This window comes from Dermacentor silvarum, chromosome 4 (assembly GCF_013339745.2).
Source record: "Dermacentor silvarum isolate Dsil-2018 chromosome 4, BIME_Dsil_1.4, whole genome shotgun sequence".
NCBI classification, from domain to species: domain Eukaryota; kingdom Metazoa; phylum Arthropoda; class Arachnida; order Ixodida; family Ixodidae; genus Dermacentor; species Dermacentor silvarum.
In genome coordinates, this window is record NC_051157.2 from 92,334,451 (window position 1) to 92,353,208 (window position 18,758).

General features: G+C 44.5%; 1 protein-coding gene across 1 annotated transcript; it reads left to right on the plus strand.

The window, feature by feature from the left end:
• The first annotated feature begins 478 nt into the window (after positions 1–478).
• Positions 479–16,895, plus strand: LOC119448767 (sodium-dependent acetylcholine transporter). Its single transcript, XM_037711987.1, has 10 exons — positions 479–569; positions 2,780–2,911; positions 3,578–3,753; positions 6,944–7,119; positions 8,109–8,235; positions 9,808–9,942; positions 13,673–13,776; positions 15,459–15,583; positions 16,270–16,382; positions 16,887–16,895. Exons 1-10 carry the CDS (start codon positions 479–481, stop codon positions 16,893–16,895), a joined length of 1,188 nt encoding a protein of 395 aa, XP_037567915.1.
• The last annotated feature ends 1,863 nt before the right edge of the window (positions 16,896–18,758 follow it).

Consider the following 18,758-nt stretch of genomic DNA (forward strand, 5'->3'; position numbering starts at 1 on the left):
ATAGATTATAAATCGACGCTACGTCCGAAGTTCACAGACTCCTTATACAATATACGTAAAAAAAAACTTTTGAGTCATATGGCAGTTCAATAGGAGTCAAATTCACAGTTCGCACCGCATCACTCTTTGTCAGGTGTTTCACGTAACTTGAACCAAATATAAAAAAATAGCATGGTACACCTTAGCCAAATGAAACCAACGGCGTATTGTTAGTAGTCACCTTAAGGCAGGCTACATTTGAAGTTAGATTGTACTTTAAGTACGATAAGTTAATTAATTAAATCAATTATTGCAATATTTTAATGAATTTTTAAGTCTAAAACCGTAGTGGAAACGTCGTAGAGCGTACTCAGAAAGACCCGAATGAAATCCCTCACTGCTACGGCTTTTGTTTACAACACCTCCTTTGGCCAACAACACTCTTTCTCTTTCGAAGAGTTCACCGAAACTAAGTTGGGGACCCGGAACCTACCATAGCATGGCGCACAAGTTGGTCACCCTGTTCGCCATGACGGCCGGGAGCGCCAACGCGACCCAGTTTCCCATGATGGTCGTCGCCTACGGGGGAGGTAAGACATTTACCGAAATCAATCCTTCATGCGTATTAACCATGTATATTTAATGCTCATATCACGCTGGCTATGAGGCGCAGTGGTGCAGACAGTAGGACCAACAACAAATGTGGAACGTTTTAGCCTGCTCTTGGCACAGAAAAGTGCCCCCCCCCCCCCCCCCCCTTCTTTCTTGGGATACAAGCGGTTCGTCATAGAAATGCAAGATATGTGCGCCCTACCGCAGCGTTCCATGTGCACTGCAATCCAATCACTCCATATGTTATTCGTACGATTCCTTTTCAATTGATATTGATAAGGAATCCGTGTTTACAAGGGATGTGCATGACGCCGGTGCGGCTTAGAAATCCGCTGTTTCTGGAGATATAGTAGACGGTGACTGGGTGGACGTCACGAAGCTTTGTCCGCAGCTTCAGAATACACGCAAAAGCGCTTTCTGGGCTGATTAAGCTACGTCCAAACAGCGCGAGCAGAGTATGTGGTGCTTGCTCTCAAAGCGCGGGGCTAAATATGTATTCGAGGCTATGCAAACTTTCCGCTCATGAATTGATTCAGGATTATGGTGTTATAGTATTCGTTATTTATTTGGAAAATAACTTGAAGCAGCGACTTGTCACGTTTCTGACTCAATAATGTTCCTCGGTGTGGTCACTATCTCATCATTTTCTGCCTGATCACTCGTGGGTGTGCTCAGTCCCGTTAGATTTCTTCTTGCTACGCACAAGGCTTGAAACGTAGCTGTTCTGTACATTGTAATACCTTGTAGCAAATCCGTATTATCGGTAGTAACTCGCTTACTCTTGTGGACCGTCAAGAAACACTCAGCTTCGACCATTCGTGCGCTATCGGTGTAGTACCGTCACTCATTGTGCGTATATAGTGCACATATATGCAAGTATGCCACATTCACTTATTCTTGATACGTCGGCGAATGAGTGGGTGTAAGTTTCCGTGCTGGTTGGGATAGATGTGTGTAGATACTGTGCGCGAAACCTACTATGACAGAAAGCGGCACTACTCCCGTTATGATTGTTTAACGAGCGGTACTCACTCTTGCCGACGTACCGGGGCTGGAGCCCTTTCTTTGAAGGTCAGCAATACAACGCTGGCGTGTGAGCAAACCTGTGTATCCTCGAGGAAAGCCGTACATCTCGAAGTGTCGGAAACATGTACGGACAGTTGCAGCAGCGGTCCGTGAACTTGGCCCCACATATTCATTACATTCCATAATATGCCAGTCACTGTTTTTGCAGCGAACTACTGCACACGTCTTCAATCCACATGATTCAAACCAACATGAATGGATCACAGTGCGTTAACGAAAACCCAGTTGCATTTCCGACAGCTGATAGCACAGAAGCAAGGTAGAAGCGGTAATGGTTTCGTATTAGTGCGCGGTCGCTGAGGAGACGTATGGCGGGCCGCCGTAAGCGCCACCTCGTTTCTCTAGAACAAACTGCTCCGCAAAAAGGGTCAATAGCGTCGCCATCTTGCCTCCATTGGCTTCTGTGTAAATAAATTGTAAATAGCCTTGGGCATCAGCTACACGTAACAGTATATACGAAAAGCATACCGAACATATATAGAATTATTAGAATGGCTTACGGAATGTTTTAGTAGGGGCTGCCTGGAGCACTCTGAAAAGTAGCACCCCCAAGGCGGTTAAAGGAAACCAAGCACAGCTTATTAGCGGTATTCCAAAGACAAGAAACACTGATTTTAACTTTGTCCAGGTCCATCACCTTTAATCAACTGACACTTCAGCCTGTTTCGTACATTGCTGCAATGGTCGGTTAATTTAGCACGGACATTTGCATATGTGAATATCAGCATGCGAGGGCCTATATGAAAGACCACCTCATATCGTTAACGTATTACCAAGTTAAGCCAGCGATGCTCACGTCATGGCTAAAACACGTTAGAGCAACCATGCATATAAACGTTCACAAGTAGTTTACGGAAGCTGGCTTCCCCACGGGATCCGGCCATATCCTTGTCCTCTCTTTGCGCTCGGATGTTCCTTCTTATTTCTTAAAAACACGGCTGAACCACTACGCTTGCCAGCAATTCTCTGTGGTAAATTCGATGAATAGTGAGTTTCTCGTTTTCTGAAAGATAGTTTTTGTTAAAGTCGGAGAAATCCTATGACTGTGAATGCCTATTGCGCATTAAAGAATCTGCGGTCATGCCTATTCCTTTCCGTGCAGTGCCTTTCCTGCTGGCCTACTTTGCTTTCCTGGGCTTCGTGGCGTTTCCCGCCATGCGCCTGGAAAGCAACCTGGCCCAATTCGCCGGAGACGGAAACAGGGGCATCTTCAGCACAGTTCCTCTGTTCTTCGGTAAGTGGAGTCCACTTCAGTCACTTTGTAACTACAGCATTTACAGAAGTATGCTTTCGGTAGGCTAAGAAAAGGGAGTTGCAACAGATCTGCAGTGTTCCGCGGTTGCAGGAAGCAAAGTAGTATTTGTACTCGCACTAGTCGTTTTTTAAAAGCTCCATTCAAAGTACCGTGTAAGTGCTTGCTTACAACAGATAAAATGAAGGGTTGTTTTGCTAACATTTCATGAACTTTAGATTAAGATGCAGCACACATTCAAACGAATGTGCTTTTCGGACTGCACTCGTATTAAATATTTTGCTGGTCGTGTTGCTGGTAAAATTGTCGAATTAGAAATTGTTCTTGTCATCAAATATTTTCATTATCCCTTTAACTTGCTCTAAGTGGGCGTAGTTGGCCAAAAGGGTGGGCGATATCTTAGTTTAAGGAAAGAAAATGTTCACGTAGAATGAATATCAGCTGCTATGCTTCGTATACACTTCCCTTCACTGTGAGGTTACCACGAGAGGGATAACGCGATAACAGCTATACTTCTTGAATAGAGATCACTGGTCTAAATCAGGACTTCACGCCTGGTCAATAATACAGTGTCAGTTAGTGTTCTTTAAAATAGGTGTACGCCATTCGTTATTACCAATAACTACTCGTGAACGATATATGGTGCAGGCATAGGCTACACAATAACGGCGTTCGTCGTGTCTCATGCGGTGGCCGACACCATGGCGCTGTCAGACGCCCTGGCATTGCTCATGACCTGGACTAGGTCGTTCGACTGGCACCACGACTGCCCCGGAGGGTGGATGACACGCAACTTCTCTTGCTACGCAATTCTACGCGGATCGGTGGGTATAGTGCGCCGTTGTGTGACAATATCGAAAAAAAAGTCTGGCAGAAACCATCTCAGGGTTAGTGTCGACGTTTATGCCATTAGCATCGAAGCAATGTAGCAACTCACCATATTGCTGCCACCGCCGAAACGTGTCATGTATGGCGCGTGTACTGCACCCGTGCTGCTATCTCTCGCTTCCCTCTCGACGCGCTACGCCATCTGGCGGCGCGTGTCTGAACATGTTCTCAGAAAAGAGTGTCGGAACATATATGACACTATTTCGACTCAACCCAACACCAGATAAATTTTAAAATTGTAATTGAGCAGCGGCACGCACCCACTGACACATACCAAACAAATTGGTGTGAAAGAGCTTTGTTGAGTGGCACATACACACTGCATTCGTGGCGAATCCCGCTAAAGCGTCTATAGCTGTTGGGATGGAGGAATCCGTGTGACGCAGATTCGATGATATGCAGCACCGGTCAGTTGGTTGGCTGGTCGGTCAAGTATATCGCCGGATACTATTATCAATATATGTGTATTTCTTCCAGAACTTAAAACGCAATCAACATTGACCGACAAATGTCGCAGTTTCGCCCGAAAGGCGAAGCATCAATTGAGATAGCAAATTAGTAAAGAGCTATACGGAGTAAGGACAGTAGTTTCATCGGCTGTATAAACTTGGACGCATTCGCTTACTAACTGAATTAACAAGCATGGTGTCAGCGCGCACAAGCAAACTTGAATAGATCGCACCCGATGACCGCACACAACTGCTGTCAAAGCGCTGGCGTGAGCGAGCGCGCCAGCAGCAGCGAGTGAAGGTTCGCGCGGTATATTGCTTCAACGAAAACGGAGCGGCGAAAGTACAGCACATACAAAGGTAGCAGTCGTGTTGCAGATCGTTGGAAGATACGGTGCGCGCGACCAGCCGCCCCCGCTCAATGTACGCAGTTGCTCGCAGAGCAGAAGCCCCTCCCGCGCTGCCTTCCCGCTTTCCTCTTTTCGCCTGCGAGATTCCAGTTCCCCTAGCGCCCGGTCGCAAGATACGCATTTGGCGCCGCAGCACAATGTCGCCCCCCCCCCCCCGCCCCTCCCTCCCTTCCATCCCCCCACGGCCTTTCGCTCAACGGAAGAAGGCGCGTTTGCACTCCACTGTGCGTTCGCTCCCCGTGAAAGCGCGCGTCCCTCACATGCTTTCTCGCGCGCATACAGCATAGAGCGCGCGGCGACGATTTTATCGCCCTTGGACTTTATACGGAACCTCACGGCGACGATGAAGGCGACGGCAGAAATCCGCTTGGAGTGTCTATATAATTGCTATCACATTAATATTTCAGCGAGCGCACCTCTGTTCCGCGCATTCAACTGATACGCGCGTATCGTACCACAAGACTTGTATACAGGGTGTCCCGACTATCATGCACGAGATTTAAAAATATGCAAATGCCACGTGCCTGGACAGAACCAAGGTAATGTTGTTTGCCATCGCTTGGAGGTAATCAGATTATTTTATGCATTCCACCTAACTAGATAATTAGGCTTAATTAATCATTTTCTCAAATATTATAATTAGATGAAAAGTGTCAATGAGAAATTTGTAGAGAAACATGAACTCCCGATACAGCTTTCTGTTGCTCAGTACCTGCTACATGAAAATTTTTCTGAGCGTGAAAAAAGCTCGCGAATACACACAACACTGCCGCGCGACTGACCACACACATTGTTACCAAAATTACAGCTATCCGTAAGTTACCTAAGGCGATGGCCTAATGGCGCCTCCATGTATAGGTTGTCTAAAGATATCCACGGGCGTTAAAAACAACTACTGGGTACTTGAAGTTTGTACCGAAGAAAGCTGACTGGTTTCGGGTTTTATCTGCTAGGTGCATTAAGACGAGGTGTAAGCTTTGGCGACCTTGGGACCCTCTTTGGTTATGCAGCCCGCAGAAACCTAAAGAAGGATCTGATATAATCTGAAGGATGTGACCTGATGGTGGGCCTACTCTTCTACGGGAGGGCACATAGTGTTTTGGGCATCTGACGCAGTGCTTTAGAACACACATCAAGCGCTTGCACAACTTGGCGCTTACTGAGGCCTCGTCGTCGAACTGATGAGCTTGCTTTTTTGTGTCGCACCCTGGAAAATTAAGCCGAATTGACTCAGAGCCAATGAACTGTATTACATTGGTTACTATAGCATTGTGGCATTGACGTAGTAACTCCCTGCGTGCTCTGTGATGTCACTTATTACTTTATTCTTCTCCTGCGTTTATGCTACTTTGCAGAACTATCACCGTTGCTCACGTTGCTCTGGCTATGTTTCTCAGAATGTTTCTTTATAAAATCTGTGAAATGTCCAGCAGTATTTATTACAACGACAAAGCAGTTCCTCTAATACGTACGTCTTATAGGTCCCTTCGCCTAATACAGGAGTACGAGAACTTATATTCTATGAAATCGCTAAGCAGCGTAAGTTTGCGCACACTAAAGCTATGCACTACAGGACTTCTAGTAAACGCGTGAAATATATGCGCACCACAATACACCGGATGGTGTACTTTCTGGGTAGCCCTCTCCGTCAACCATGTATTACGTATCGTCAATTACGTTACATACTCTAGGCCGCATTGGTTAGCCCTTCTGCGAAACCGACTCACGTTTACGATCGCCTTCACGTACACTCACCGCCGCTGTGTTGCACTTGCACTTCAGCCTCCTTAAAATCTGTAAAAGGTGCAGTCGTGGGTAGCCCGACCTATGGCGATTAATTTGCCCTTTTAAGTCAGTGCTAGCACACATTTCCCAGATTCGCGTTGCGGCTAACCTCCACTCACACTCACTGGCGCTTACGTTCAGATCCAATGACACCTAGTGGCATTCACTCACACCTACGATTGTAGAATGGATGAATGTGTGTGTGTGATAACCAGCGTACCTACCTATGGCAAATATAGCACCTATTATGGTGTCACAAGCGTTCACCGGTGTTTTGCGGTCACTCTAACGGCTACTTACACCCGCACTCACTCACATTCACGCCGAGTAACGATAAATAGTGCAAACGTATGACGTTAGAGTGAGTGTGACCGTCAGCGAACCCATTTGCAGGTAAGTTTGCAGGATGTGTGAAGAATATGACTTCGTTCCCGGATGACCCGAGCATGGCCGTTTAATCTTACCGTTCATATCTCGCGTAGACACCGTGCAAGCTGGCGAGGGATGAGCTCACTGACACCTTCGGCCAAGGCATGTCGACTGAGGGCCTCCCAGTAGCTAGCGGGAACCGAGTGCTTCTTGTGCCTTCCAGACACTACAAGGCTGAGGCGGACGGTTGCATTCCGGACTTGCCTGACACAGCAGCGCCATATCACTTGTGAGTGGTCGAGGGTAATTGTTTCATTTCACCGTAGAAGGCGGAGGTGCCACAGGACTGTTATTCGTGAATTCCCAAATGTTGGTCCTCTCCTCGGCGAGGAAGCTGTGTGAAAGAATGCAAGGATTAACAAAATGTAATGGAGGCGCTAGTTATATGATATAAAACATGTTTGAACCATTGCTATGAAATTTGTCCCCAGAACAGCGTTTTTTGAACAACAATGTTACAATCAAGTTAAATAATTCTAAATCATGAATGCGCAAAATGCGGATACATTTGATAACGTGAAGATCACGTGTGTTAGATACACGTTTGTCACATGTTACACAATGAAAGGATAGTGAATAGCAGGAACATTTTAGATAAAGTGTGCTTATTACGAAAGATAATTACGAACGAGAATATATAGTGATTAGCAAGTTTACGTTGTGAAGAAGCATATTTCGAAGGTTAGAAAGTCATACTGAAGTGCATGTAGTGAGGTGGCTGTTTAGCTTATTCAATAAGGTTAGTAATTTATAAACTAATGGAGGCACTTTTCATAACAAAAAGAGTCTGCTTCCACATATTTGGCGTTAAGCCTCCTCTCGATATCACGGTCGGTGTGTTACGCCATGGTTTATATGACATCAAGTAAAGGTTAAACAGATCTCAATGCTGAATTGTAACTATAGCTGCGTAAAAGCAGCACGGCAAGTAGTGGGCTATTTATAAATTGCTCCTGTATTACTTCCGTTGTTGGTGCCTTGAAGCTATGACAGAAATATAACATCACAGCCATAAGGCTGTTCTATCAATCTGAAGGTGGCAGTATCGCTGTTAATTCAAAATTTGAAAATGCGCATGTGTGTAAGTGTTACCATAATAATGTACAAATACATCAGTCTATGATGTTATAATGTAACTGGGAGTGCGATTGCTGTACGCCCGGAAGGCTGTATTCCCAATAGATCACAAGGCATGTCTTGCATGCAACTTGCACACAGCCGTCGGCAGGCGATCTGGGAGCAGGGGGCGTTCGACCTATTCCGGACAGAGCCGGTGTTTGCCATCGCCGTCATCTGGCTGCTGGTGTTCGCGATCGCTCACAGAGGATTCCTGAAGCTCAAGACAGTAGGTGTTCGTTCCGTTGACGTTAACTCTTTGAAATCTGCTGCCCTGCTTTATTGAAGGAAGAAAAAGAAGTCGCAGTTTCGCCTGAAAGGCGAAGCATCGACTGCGATAGCAAATTAGTGGACAGCGATACAAATTAAGTGTAATAGTTTTATCGGCCATATGAACTTGTAGACATAGGCACACTAAATTAACAAGCATGGTGTCACGCGCGCACATGCAAACATGAACGTATCTCACTCAATGTCCGCGAAAACTCGCTGTCAAAACGCTGGAGTGAGCCAGCGTGCCAGCAGCAGTGAGCGAATTGAGCTTCGGGTCGGCGCTCGCAATCGGAAGTCGTGGCGTCTACGTTAACATCCAAAATGAAATTTGAACTGCGCGCCAAGGTGACATTTCGAAGACGGAGTGTTGTGGCCTCGCCCCACTCTGCCGTAGCCTTCGCCGTGCAAGGCATTTAAGAAGGAACGGGAGCACATCGGAGGTCATGTTTTATTGCTAATAACTCCGCTTCGGCTGAACGCATTGGAGTACTGTTTGCGGCAAAGTATTTCTGAAATAGCCTGTTTTGAGTTCAAATGCCTTTCTCCACTTCGATAAAGTGGTTCAGGAATCGTTCAAAAGAACGCCTCAGCTCCAATCTCTTGCTCACCTCTGCGGAGTCCTTATAGTAAAGTGAACGGTAGCGCCACGCCTTGACGGAAGTAATATCTGCTCTGCAATGACTACCCTTGTTAATGGCTGTATTGAAGTGAACGTAGAACATGCTTGACTACAATATTACAGTTCCGAATGACAAAATGATGTTATTGACAGGTAGTCCCTACTTGAATCTAGGGAGGATGTCGCCCTTCAATATATAGCCAGTAGTAGGGCCATACGTTTCTTTCAAGTTCCATGGTTTATGAACACGAACCACATATCATTAGGGCTCATAGTAAATCCCGAATAAATATACATGTAACGAGCTTTGTGTCCTCAGAAACCATACCGTTTCAAAGGGGAGGAACATATTGTATTTGTTCATTTGTCGGCTAGTGTTCTCGAATATGCTCTTCGAAGCCTGTATATTCTGGAGCAGCACACGCTGGAATGCTAGTAGGTAGAGTCGAAGAGAAGATTCTAGGCGAGCCGCACTTTGTGAGCATGGGCTTGACAGGTATGCATGAGAGTAAGTGCACCGTATACCGTAATTGAGTGAGTGTCTCCAGTGTCACTCAACCCAATTGGTGGGAGTCAAAGAGAGGGAAGTGATAAGCGAAAGTCAGGGAAGTTAAGCGGGCTGTGTCGGGTTGGCTACCCTGCACTGGTGAAGTGGGAATGTGTAATAAAAGATAAGGGGGATAGAGCTTCGGAGTATGCACGGACACACTCGCAATGTAGCGTTCATTGCTGTGTTCGTCGCAAGCGGCCGTAAAGGCTGCTTCTAGGAAACAGCAATGCCGCTGTTCGCTAGGCAGTAGTATAGGGCGTATCTCTTCAGAGGGCGTTTGTAACCTTACCTGTTGTACAAGGGATTGGGCACTAAGTATTAAGCGGCTATATGACGTCAACATATATACTATTTCACAGTTCTTCTACGCCATCATTCTCCTGCACGTTGTTACTACGCTGATGCTCCTGGGAAGGGCCTCCACGTTGACCGGCGCCACCAGTGGGCTCCGGCTGTTCCTGCGAACCAACTGGACATCCGTCAGCAATCTGGAGGTACATTACACGGATTGCACAGATTCGTTCCTCAATGAAGACTCAGCTTGTTTTCTGCATATGTGCCGACTACAGGGCGATCTTCAGCCCAGAAGGTCATCGTGTGGCGTCTAAAAACAAACAATACGAACAAACACGGCAACGTATTGACAGTATGGACGGCGGTGTAAGCGGAAATATTTAACAGCATTGGGATGCAATATGTGAGAAATATAAAATATGAATTAATTCCTCTGATAAAACTCAGGCTGGAAAAAATGGATTCGTGAAAACACCAAAGCCCATCGCTTTTGGATATATTGAATAGATTTTGAATTCAGTCTAATTGCTGGCATTTAACGGTAGTTCTAATAAGAATAGTTAGTGCTTCTTTTTTGTCGAAAAGGTACGCATATTCCTATGAAAGTCCTTTAGCTGCCTTAAAGCAGCCTAGTAAAACTGCGTCCGGTCGCCTGTACATAAATGATTGTTAGAAGTGCGGTTCAACATGGTAGACACATGTTCTACTCCATAGTTATGGCAATGAATTCCACAAATACATTAATAAAGGTTTTACGAATGGCATTGTTTCTAAAGCTCTGAAGGTAGTTAGATTGCTGGTTTTATTTTCTGTAGATACCACGCATTGGTATCGGACAAAGCGCGTATGTTTTACTGAACCTTCAGCTGCAGTAGTAATAGATAAGATTGAATGAATTCTGGAGTTTTATGTGCCAGAAAGCACGATTTGATTACGAGACACGCCGTAGTGGGAGACTTCTGATTAATTTTGACCACCAGGGAATCTTTAACGTGCCCCCAGTGTGTCAGACACAGGCGTTTTTGCATTTCGCCTCCATCTAAATGCGGCCGCTGCGGCCGGGACTCGATCCCACGACCTCGTGCTTAGCAGCGCAAAACCATAGCCGTGAAGCCACCGCGGTGGGCATAGATAAGCTTGGTAAACACTTAGGGAAAAACTGCGGAAGTTTTGCACGCTGTTTACATTTATATCGTATGAGATGTAGAAGTAGCCGCTTTGCACTTCGGCCTGTCCAGGTACAAGCTGCAGCTGACGATCTTTCATGTCACAAAGCATACAATTAGCATTCGTGAAAGATGCTTCGTAGTGTATGCCTTGAAAATTGAGAATTAGAGGCCGGATCTTTAGGCAGTAAAAAGCGCATTTTAGGCGCCAAAAATAGGCAGGCAAAACAACGTTTTAGGCCTCCAACGTCGTAAATATAGGCACAATAAATTTTTACATCAATGCGTATAATTTCAAACGAAGACGTGCGCGACCTGTATCTGTGACAGGAAAACAAGAAATGTTATTGTTTATGATGGCACAAATGCGCCAACAGTTGAACATAGCCGTGCAATTGTCCCATAAAACTGCTCGACTAATGGCGATCAATTGGCTTAATTCAACAAGCATACTGCTCATATTCATGTTCAATGGCGACTGTACTCGAGTGTCTCATTTAGTAAAACAGGCATGAAAAAGAATACTTGAAAGCGGGGGCTACTGGTTAAAAAAAGCGCTACTTTATGTCTGCCTTACGCAATTAAATTAAGATACACCAAAAACAGACAAATTATAAATGCAAGAGAGACTACGATTTATTATGAAATTGACATGTTCTTACAGTAGGACTCTTTGGTACAACTCTGGCAATTTTCTCATATACAATGACATTATCCGAATTGTACACACAACACGTCCCAACACTGCCAAATACACTTGGCCCATTTGAAGTGCACATGTTTGAAGAAATCTATTTGGAGAGCACGTGGAACGTAGTCTAAGAATCACTGTGAAGATTGTGGAAACAATAGCAAATTACCACCATCTCCTGATTTTTGGATTCAAAATTGTGCATGTTGTCACTTGGCATCTTGTACGCTGAGAAGGAACGCTCAATGGGCGCTGAACACCTTACAAAGTAAATTACAAACACAACAATTCACATCACATTTTCTTTCTTCGTTTCCTATTCACTCTCCTTTCCCCTGACGGCCCTCCGCGGTTTCGCATTCGCCAACCGCTCGCGCCATGTCAGCTCAGCGGCGTATACTGGCCGGCGCGTCCCATTTCATTGCTTCTAGCGGTTGTTTTCCGGGAGTTGGTTTAACTAGAGGACTAGGTTGAACCCCATAGAGTTCCGAACAATGTTGCTCGGTAACATGAATAACGATCTCTAACTGCACTCGAAAGCGAAACTTGAGGCTAAATCGTGTTCATAAAGGCGCCGATATTTAAAATAGGCATTTATAGGCGTTTATAGGCATTTAGGCACAAACGCCGAAATAGGCATTTATAGGCACTATAAAAACACTATAAAGGCCCTCCTTAACCTCTAATTCATGCTCATATATCAAATAAGGTGATAGGAGTGCAAGGAACAAAAAAGGCATTTGCCTAAAATCCGGTCTCTATTGATGATGGTGGCCGGACATCTCTAAATAATTGCCGGTCATTCAAATAGAACGGCTTGTGTTTATGCAGCCTGTATACCAATTAGTTGTAATTTATTATTTGGCCAGTTTAGTTACGTTTGCGTTCCTCTAGAAAAATGTCTGGTGTTGTAGTGTCACACTTTCCGCCTTCTATTGAACACAAATATATACAAGCAGCGGGTGACATGCTGTTTTTATGTTTCATGTTTCATCACTGCCATTGACATGGTGCTTCAATAATTGAAGGCCGATATTTCAAACTTGCAAGGCTTTCAAAGGTCACACGTACGGACGTGTGATTGCGAGTCGTATTACGTCCATGAATAGTCGTATTACATCCATGAAGCTTTGTTTGCCTATTTCTCACGCTTTTCGGGTGCTGGCTGTTGGTTGCTGTCTGTCATCCACGATTGGCCGGTCCCTGGTATAGTTCGAACCTGTACGGCGTATAGTGCAAGCGAAGAGGAGGCCCGGGGCGACCGGTGACGCATGCAAGCGCGGAAATGAGCTCGAACTCAAACAGGCCACTGTCGTCATGGTGTAGTCGTCATTTCATCGCTTTCATCCCATACTGTGACCATTCCTTTGTTTTCAAGCCATAGTCATCATTCCGGCGGCTTCAATTTGTTGTCGTCACATCGTTGTCAATCCGTCGTTATGAAGCCGTGGTCTTCGTTCCGGCCGTCTCCATTATTTTAAACATTTCCTTTCATTAGATTGCGACGGTATAATTACCATTATGCCATCGCATTATCGCTATCGTCTTCGCTCCGTAATGACTGAACCGTCGTAACGATACTGTCGTCATTCTATCGTCATCGTGCTGTCATAGTCATTCATTCGTCGCCATGCTGTCGTCGTGACGCAGTCGTTGTCATGCACTTGTGGTCACACCAACGTCGTGGTGCCGCAATGGTCGTTCCATCGTCGTCTTTCAGTCGTCCTCATTCCACCGTCGTCGTCCCATTATCGTTATGCCATCTACGTCAAGCGGTCCAAATTATGCCATTGTCGTAATTCCAACATCGTCCTCCCATTCTCATCATACCGTAGTCGGCATGCCAGCTGTGTTCCGTTAACGCAGCCACTAAATGCCTGTGACAGGGAGGGTGGGGCGTCCCAAAACATTCACTCCCTTATTTCAACTTGAGAACTCTTACACCGTGTACATCAGGTGGTTAATGTTTTGGTCTCATTAACATGTGAAGATCAGTTGACCCAGAGATCAACGAAGAACGTGACTGAAATACTTGCATGAAATATTTGCATAAATGCCGGAGTTTTATTGCAGATGTGGTCAAACGCCTTGTACGTGTCACTGGAGAGTGTCGGGGTGACGGGGACCATCTACCTAAGCATCGAGCGACTCAACTGCTTCAAGAACAGATTCCAAGAGTGAGCGCCCTTAGTACATCTTCTTGTGATGTTACCTGATGTGGATGTGCGCTCACGTACTGCGCATTCGACGAGTATATGGCCATGTCCACAATATCGCGATTCGTATTACAAGTACTAGCAATACTTAATTCCTTGTTTGAGGTGCCTAAGTAGCCCGGCGTGAATTTTAAATGTAGAAAACTCAAGTTTTCTTTCACCGTCGGCGCAGGCCAAATTGAGTGGAGCTCAATTATAATAAATCTGTTACGCCTAGGATGGCTCGAAGGGCAAGAAAGGGAGCAGCAGAGCAATCGAATTATGAAGAAATTAAGAAAATGAATGAAACAATTACAAGCGACGACTGACACCGGAAACACATACAAAGTTCCAGAGACGGTGCAATGATTCAAGTTCCCGCAATGATGGAAACCGCAATAATAATAATGTCGTGCATGTTGCTCATCGGTGAATTGAACCACAGACACGCCAAAAAAGAGAGCTGTGCAAATATAGCAATGAATTTGTTTGCATAATCTTGGAAAAGTGCGACTCAGCAGAATAATTTGATGCACTTTGAAAATGTTCTCCTCTCAGGCACCTCGTCTTTCTCCATACTGTGTATTTAGCTTCTAGACATATTTGGCTCAGTAATTTCTCCAAAAATAGTTTTTTTTACTAATCTTAGGTAACAACCATAGCCTTTCTCTCGCATCTTTTTTACAGAACAATGTTTACAAAGCCAGAAACAGAACCAGCATGTTTGCAGAACCATGCATAACATTAGTCTACAAGACCCATGCCTAACACGTGGCTGTGCATAAAAAAATCTGTTTCTTCGCAAAATTTTGCTTAGCCAACTGATACAACGCTTATTCCAAAATAACGGCTTTCCAAGACAAATTTTTTTGCTCATCGTTACAAGAAGTGATGTTTGTTCATGCTGCAGAAATGTTGGAGAATTAAGACTGCGAAGTTGAATAACTTACGCCTATAATGGACTATTGTTGCAGCTATAACCTGTCTGAATAGGCTGAACCTATTACGAATTTTCTCCTAATATGTTGCGATATCCATTCATAATTTGGCGAGGATGTACTTATCATGCCCGAGATATAGAAAAATATAATAAATGTGAATAATATTTAGAGTGAAGTCTGGTAAAGCATGGCTGGAACATTGGTAACGTAAAAGCTACCGATGTTCTAAATCCCAGAGTGAAGAGGACAGCTTTTTGTAGGCACAGATAATACCTGGCGCTTCAATGTTTTGCCAGCACGTTTCTACTAGGAGTCACAACGTCCGAGAAAAGATAAAAAAGAAAAATTTAATGCTAGCGAGCCTGGAGATAGCGGGAAATGAGGAAATGCTCATAAACGGCATTTACTGAAGCTTATAATATTTTCCCTAGCTGGACGGAAAATGCTTCTGAATCTTTGTGATTTCGTGGTTCGTGCTATTACCGGTAAATGCCTGAGTTTCACTTTTCTAACGCATTTGATTTAATTCTTTAAGAACCCCAGGTGGTCCAAATTTCCGGAGTCCCCCACTACGGCGTGCCTCATAATCAGAACTGGTTTTGGCACGTAAAACCCCATAATTCAATTCAGGTGCTTCTGACAATGTCTAATCAGAGTTGCATAATAATGGTTGTGTTGCGATAAATGTACGCACTCAAACAAAGGGCTTGAAAAATGAAACAGGGACGTGATGTTCGTGCTTGTTGCGGACACGGCTAGCAAGGGCATTGGCACTATCGTCTCCTTCCTCTTCCTGGGACACCTGTCGTACGCCACGGGCATCAACATCCACATGCTCATCCGCACAGGTACGTTTGCTGTCAGTTTTACGCTTAGTAACGTCTCTATCATTTGACTTCAGAGCTTGTCTGGTTTGTAAAATCACACTCTTATATTAGGTGTTATCGGGCAGTCGACGCACTTCTCCATCTGGTTCGTCCTGTTCTGCTTGAGCAACCCTGTTGCCATCCCCGTACGTGACCTGTGCTTTTTTTTTTATTGCTGTTAGCCAGGAAGACGCATGCCAAGCATGTTACCAGAGGCTCTTTGAGACGAATAAGTTTGTGAATGGTCTCAAGGTGTGCGGTTTTACTGTCGAGACCAAAACTTTATATTTTATTAGTAAGCAGTGAACGATTTCACAGCAAACACTCTTTATTAGGTGTTATCGGGGTAGGGTTCGGGAAGTTCAAAGTGGATTCGCTACGTGTTGTTATCTATTGCTTGCTTTCTGGTTTTGCAATTTTCACTCGCTGAAAGAACTATACCAGTTTGGTATTAACAACATGAAATCTGCCTATCCAACTTAAGTTTCATTTCTTTTGATAGATTTTCGACACCCCGGCTTTAACCATACGCAACCCTCATGCCCCATACGCAATAACCATACGCAACCTCGCATTCCAATAAAAAGCAAGAAACAGCCCTTAGATGGTAACAAACCTCGCTTCTGAGGGGGTTCAACACACGCACGCGATGTGCAAAAACTTCGCAGATTTCAACTTCATCGTGAGCATCCTGCCTCAAGCTGTGAGTATGGTGCCATTCCCGGAATTATGGAGCCGCATCCACTCCCTCTGGGTGGTTTCCATGATGCTACCCAAGTTCGTGAGTAATAGTACTGTATTTATTTGTCTCATTCCTGAACACGTGACCAAAATTTATGACTTCTCACATGATAACGTGCTACCATTATTGACTGTTTGCTAATTGCGCTCTGCGGAAGTGTTCGTTTAAAGGAAAAAAAAAAAACCTCGAACATACTACTTAGCGCTTAAATAGAAGGTTTACCTGCTATAATAATGCATAAGAACGAAGAAATAGGTTTTCTCAGCATTTAAATAATTTGTTTAAATAAAACAACTTTCGGGAAAATATTTCTGATTCAGGCCATCCGATTTTTGCGAACTATAGCATTAAGTTACAACTTTGCCTCTCACCAATGAAGCAGGATATCTTAATTCTGTTTGCTGTAGCTCTGAGACATCTAAAGGAGGCAAAATTGATGTATTGTAGGTGGCTCTGAAGTACATCCGTTTACGTGTAAGTAGGACTTCTGCAAATTATTCTTACGTCAGCTCTAGCACCACATATTGATTCCTTGCGCTTCAGGTGGCCTAACACATTCAGTTGGGAGAATTGCGACATTAAATTTGGTGCAGAGTGACAAATCTCTAAAGTTTGTTCTTTCAATTTCTTAAACTTACCGATTTTACCGATTACGGTAATATAAAGCCAAAATAAAATCTGGCCATAAATCAAAATTATTCTTCCGAATGTTGACTTAATGCAGCTTTCTCTTTTAAATGCAACAAATTATATTCAAATAAGTTGTCTGGCGGGAGGAGGAGAAGGCCGAAGTAACTTTATTGCAAATAAATAAATTAAACATAAGCTAGCCAGTCTTCCTGCTAACGCTATAGAGGAGCCCTCAGTCCAGGGCTCTTGCGGCTTTCTCAGCCTCCCGAGTCCGCCACGCCCGCTGCTGCTGGCCCCGAAGCTCCGAGCCAAAGATGATTTCTGTGCTTCAGATTTACTTGAATAGGTTAAATCAGAGATTAATAGGTTAAATCTTAAACGTCCCTCCTACGGAGCCAGCACAACTAGCCATGAGCGTGGGGCCAAGAAACATTTTTGATATGCTTTCTCAGGTGAATCTGTATCGCGTTTCCTTCCTGACTTTGGTACCGCTCAAGCAGAGCTTTGTTTTTGATACAACACTTATCAAAATAAGACTCGTGTCTACGAAATATTATTGTACTTAACATCCGAAGGAATTATGTGTGGTGTTATTTATTTTCTTAAGACAATGGTCCTGCCGAGACAATCTGTCGTGATTCCTTTGTGGACGTAACATCCCAAGGAAATATGTGCAATGTTATATCTTTTCTTAATACTCGTACAATGATTTTGCCGAAACGTTCTGCCATGCTTCCTCTGTTGCAAAGGAAAGCTGCGTGCTTGGAAAACAGCTGAAAGCGTCATACCTCGGTGGGACGAAAGCAGAGCTCGAGAGTTAGGGAAAGTAGGAAGCCGCTATAAGGATACTTCTGAGCGGACACCGAACTATTACAGCCTTTAACAATATAGTGCTCTCGCAGCTGATCGTGCCCGACATCATCATCGAAGCGCTGTCCGTGTCCCACCCGCCGATGCTCATCAACAGGAAGTCGACGCACTTCTCTATCTGCTTCGTCCTGTTCTGCTTGAGCATCCCTGCTGCCATCCCCGTACGTGACCTGTGTGGTTTTTTTTCATTGCTGTTAGCCCGGACGAGACATATGAATGCCCTAAGGAAAGGCTAAATTTTCATGCAAATGTGCAAAATACACCGACAGTATATCATATTCACCACCAGCACCACCACCAATAGCAAAAACTGAATATATTGCGGAAACATTACCAGTTAAGGGGGGTGGGGGGTGGCAGCACTGGAAGAGAGCAAACCACCTATTGCTTTGTTAAGAACTTGTACAGGTAGTTCTCGTCGGATGTGAAACATTGTTCTAGATCCAATTTGCTTTACATTACCTGTGTTATAGCATTGCAGCCAGTGATCTTGCATATGTCTGCTCCGACCGTGCTTTCAAAAGCATGGTAGTCGTGTGCCAAGCTTTTTTTTCGTCCTTTATTTCTGGTGGAATCCAAGAAATTACGTTTGGTGCCTGTCACTCAGTATTAACTAAAAATATTTAACATGAAGCTCACTACTCCAAACCACAACGTTGCCTGAAAAAAAATATGTTGGTATTTTGCCCCTAATCGACACTCGTTCAACACTCGTCCGTAAAACTTTCTGCATTGTCTGCTGTTTACTCTACAAGGCCATCTTCTCACCAGTCTATATAATTTGTTCTTATTATTGCGATAGCAATTATGACACTTCAACCGGATTTCTGCCGTCAGCGTCACCGTCGTCGTCGCCGTCGCCGTGAGGTTCCGTATAAAGTCCAAGGGCGATAAAATCGTCGCCGCGCGCCGTAT

Excerpts from the sequence above, each read along its gene's own strand:
- LOC119448767 (XM_037711987.1), top strand. The coding sequence starts at position 479 with ATGGCGCACAAGTTGGTCACCCTGTTCGCCATGACGGCCGGGAGCGCC. Across the intron at positions 9,943-13,672 it reads CATCCGTCAGCAATCTGGAG|ATGTGGTCAAACGCCTTGTA; the intron begins GTACATTACACG and ends GTTTTATTGCAG. Across the intron at positions 15,584-16,269 it reads CCACATGCTCATCCGCACAG|ATTTCAACTTCATCGTGAGC; the intron begins GTACGTTTGCTG and ends AAAACTTCGCAG.